The 3,809-nt window shown below is 64.2% G+C and overlaps 1 protein-coding gene across 1 annotated transcript in view; it reads right to left on the bottom strand.

Annotated features, from left to right (window-relative positions):
- Positions 1-3,809, bottom strand: part of RBPMS (RNA binding protein, mRNA processing factor) — a gene marked incomplete at its 5' end in the record, with an annotated part of 29,303 nt that overhangs the window by 17,633 nt on the left and 7,861 nt on the right. The window contains 1 exon segment of the mRNA XM_014583712.1: positions 2,275-2,425. Within this exon segment, the coding sequence (XP_014439198.1) occupies positions 2,275-2,425 (151 nt within the window).

Here is a 3,809-nt window from a genome sequence, read left to right on the forward strand (position 1 = left end):
GGGCCTGGCCGTTCGTCAAGTGCAGGGATTGAAATTGAGGCCCAAAGGTGACGCAGTGGTAGGGCTCCGCTGGGGGGCTGCCCCTCTTGCTTAGGAAGAAATAAATAAGCTTTTTAGAAAAAGGCAATTGAAACTGGGACCCAGAGAGGTGCCTGCCATGCTGTGTGCTCTGCAGCAATGTCCAGACCAGTGGGACGCATGCACTGCCACACCCCACATGGGCCCGCCCAGAGTGACCTCGCGGTCCTTCACAGGACGGTCCCGCCCGGTGTGTGTGTGCGTCAAGCCGGGCTGTGCCCGAGCAGCCGCGCCAGACAGAAGCCGGCACAGACAGTGGCACCACGACGCCCCACGAGGGCGCTCGGCACAGGTGTTCGTCTGTGCTCCGGCTGAGGGTGGGTAGGAAAGGGCACCCCACCCCAGCCCAGCTCCAGGAGCCTGCGTGTGCTTGGTCAGGGGCTGTGCTTGGCATGAACGGACGCAGAATCAGGAAGCGCCAGCTCAGGCCCTGTGTCCCCCTCTGGGAGCCACAACACTGAGCCATGCAGCTGTGCCATGGCAGACCCTCTGCCTCGGCCTCCCGCACTGCACATTCACCATCACCAGAGACAATGAGGACTCGTGCGAGCACAGAGACCTCCCGCAGGCCTTGCCACATGGCTGCCATCTACACAGTCTGTGGGGATGAGGTCTGGAGAGATAGAGAGCCAGAGACAGAAAGCGAGAACTCACCCCTGGGGGGTGGCCACGCCGCAGTCCCTTCTCCTCCATTCTCCTCTCGGGATCTTGGGCACGCACGCACACGCACCCAGTGTGATTTTCAAGCTGCTGAGCCCAGAACTTGAACTGCCATTGGCCATGTGGGAGTCCAGCACCTGAACACCACACTGCCTATGACCAGAGGGCTGTTAAACAAGTCTCGCTAACCTGCATCTTCTCCAGAACGCTGCTGGCTGTCCGGGTTCATTTCAGCATCGGGTTCTATGTTGCCCCTGGACCCGGGCGTGGAAATGGACGCTTCTGAGTGGTCCCGCCTGTGGGGGGTCGAGGTGCCAGCTCCTGAGCTCTGGGCCGTGCTGGCCACATCCTCTCCACTGTGACCGTGGGTCCTGTAAACCGGCTCCAGCCCCAGCCAGTCGATCCCGGACTATTGTGGCAGGTTCGGAACTCAGAGGGCCCAAAGGGGACTTGGCATGGGACCCAGGAAGGTGTGGGCCTCATCCCCACACTCTGGTCCTACCGTGTTCTTTCAGACCCTGTGCCCGAGGCAGCTCACTGAGCACACGGCACCCCCAGTTCTGCAGACCTGCCTCCTGAGACACTCTCCCGATGCCTTGCTCCCAAGAGGGGATTTCAGAGAGAGGCCAGCGAAGACCTCCGTGACCCACCGGCAGCTCAACCACACCCAGTGCACCCTCATAGGTACTAATAAACAGCTGCTGTCCTCGCCAGGCCGGCTGCTGTGAACACGAACCGCGCGGGGACTGGGCCGTCCAGGGCTGCGACACATCAAGCTGAAACTTGTGTTTATATCCCTCCCAAATAAACGCTGCCCTCAAGGAGCCCTGGGACGAGGGAGGACAGAACCACCTGTCTCTGTCGTGAGCCTCTGGCTTCATGGAGATTTTTACTTTAGAGCACACCGGGGAAGGGCACTCAGATCTCTGCAGACATGAACCATGGACAGTCACTACCTCCGGGATAGCGGCGCAAGCCCAACACGTAGCACGGGCAGCATGGACGTGAGGCCCCCTGCCCACGAAGAGGCTGATGAGGTCAGGGAGGGCAGGCCGGCACAATGGGCAGGCTGCAAAGACCGGAACGAGGTGGGGCGGCTCTCGCTCTGACCTCCCTCCCTAGAGCTGCAGCACCATGTCCAACACGCGCTGACCTGGCTGCCAAGAACCGGCTCTCGCTCTGACCTCCCTCCCCAGAGCTGGGATACCATGTCCAACACACACGCTGACATGGCTGCCGAGAACCGGCTCTTGCATCCAAGGCTCAGGGACGAGAGCCCCACCCACGGTGGGGTGCACCCGGTCCATCTGGCACTGAGCCCTGCTGCAGGCGGACGTCCAATGCCACGGCCCCGCACAGGCTGACCCTCGCAGAGCAGCTGGCCGCCGGCCGGACGCTGTATTTGGAACTCAGGCGGTGTGGACAGAACAGGACGGGGGCTCGGCCAGCGCTACATCCCACGAACCTCACACGCGCGGGCACAGGGCTCGGGCTTTGTTTCCTGTCTCTCCACATGGATGAAAGCGGACCACTTACACGGCTCCCTGGGGGCGAGCTGGGGTGCGGCGCTGGGCGTGGGGGCGCTGGGGTTGGGGGTGCCGACCAGCCTGCTCTTAGCCATCTTCGTGTTCGCCTTGGCAAACTCGAGTCGCAGCGTCTGCGGGATCTCGGGGTCGAAGCGGATGCCCTTGGGAAGTAAGGAACAGAGAGAAGCTTTCATTTCCTTGGCGTGGAACCCAGTGTGACAAACCGGCTCTGGGAAAGCCCAGCTGCTGCCCCTGCACACTTGGCCACGCGAGCCCACAGCATGGAGAGCTGGGCAGGGCAGGGGCGCGGCCCTCGCGGTGGCACGCTCGGCAGCGCCGAGAACACCCCGTTCCCCTTAGACAAGACCTTCAGGCAGCTCGAAAAGCGGGACCGGCAAGTCCCCAGCAGTGTGAGCGCGGAGGGACGCGAGCGTCGGGGGTGGACGTGAGAGTCTCTGCAGCGCTGACGCCCCCCCTGAGGGCCACTCCAGCCAGGGCTTGACACCGACTTGAATGGTGCAGCTCAGGGGCAGCACCACAGTGCTTACGGCGCTGGACTCCCACATGGCTGACTACAGTTCGCGTCTCAGACCCGGGGGCTTGAAACTCATGCCAGGGGAGTGCGTGCCCAGGTAACTCGGCACCTGCCACATGGGCACAGCTAAAGACCCTGACACCACCGGCACCGCCAGGTCCGGGCAGGGGCCACCGGGGCAGGAGCACAGGCCTGGCTTCCGAACTCGCACTCGGGCCAGCAGAGCCGCGTCCGTCAGGGCGCACATGAGGCCTGGGTGGCACCTGGGTAGGCCCACCAACACCCCGCCCGGGGAGGGCCCTCGGTGCTCCGGTGTCCAGCGCCCCGCTAACTTTCCTCCCCGGGTCCCTCCCACTCGAGCTGCAGTAACATCAACACCGTCTGAGTCCGAGCCACCTCCAGCACGCTCACTAAAAAGAAGCAAGCTCTGTGAAGTCACAATGACCTAATCTGTCCAGGCTAGGAGGGGAGGGGAGGGGGGCCTCCACATTCCTCGCTGGGCCACACCATATTTGGTGACAGGTCTCTTCCCGGGAGAAGGCCAGGCCTGCTTTGAGATGGTCACAGCGGAGGAGGGGACTCCGGACGTGGGGACACTGGCTGGTCCAAAGCCTGAGGGCCTCCTGGCTGGGTGCTGCCCTGAGGCCCCCCCCATCTCCCCCCAGGAGTCCCGGAGCCCTTCTCGCCCAGCGGGGCCTCCCTCAGGGGCCAAAGAGGGCGGCCCTGGGCGGGGCCCTGGTGGACGGAGGTCGGGTTCCTGGGGTAGCACCTCGGCGTGCACACGCACGCACACGCGTGTTCAAATCCTCCGGGGTGGCCGTGGGATGGAGCTCCACAACAGCGCTGATGCTGTCCTGCGGGGACCCTGACCCCACACTCCCCCACACACAGGTGCTCTGCGGGGACGGCCACCTGGTTCCGGAGCGGCCAGCGGCACCCAGACACCCCCGCTGGCCTCGGCTGTCCACTCCCCAACGCAGGGGGGTGGCTCCGCCGTCCCCGGGCCCCCG

Source organism: Tupaia chinensis, unplaced genomic scaffold (genome assembly GCF_000334495.1).
Source record: "Tupaia chinensis unplaced genomic scaffold, TupChi_1.0 Scaffold144602_1, whole genome shotgun sequence".
Taxonomy (NCBI): Eukaryota; Metazoa; Chordata; class Mammalia; order Scandentia; family Tupaiidae; genus Tupaia; species Tupaia belangeri.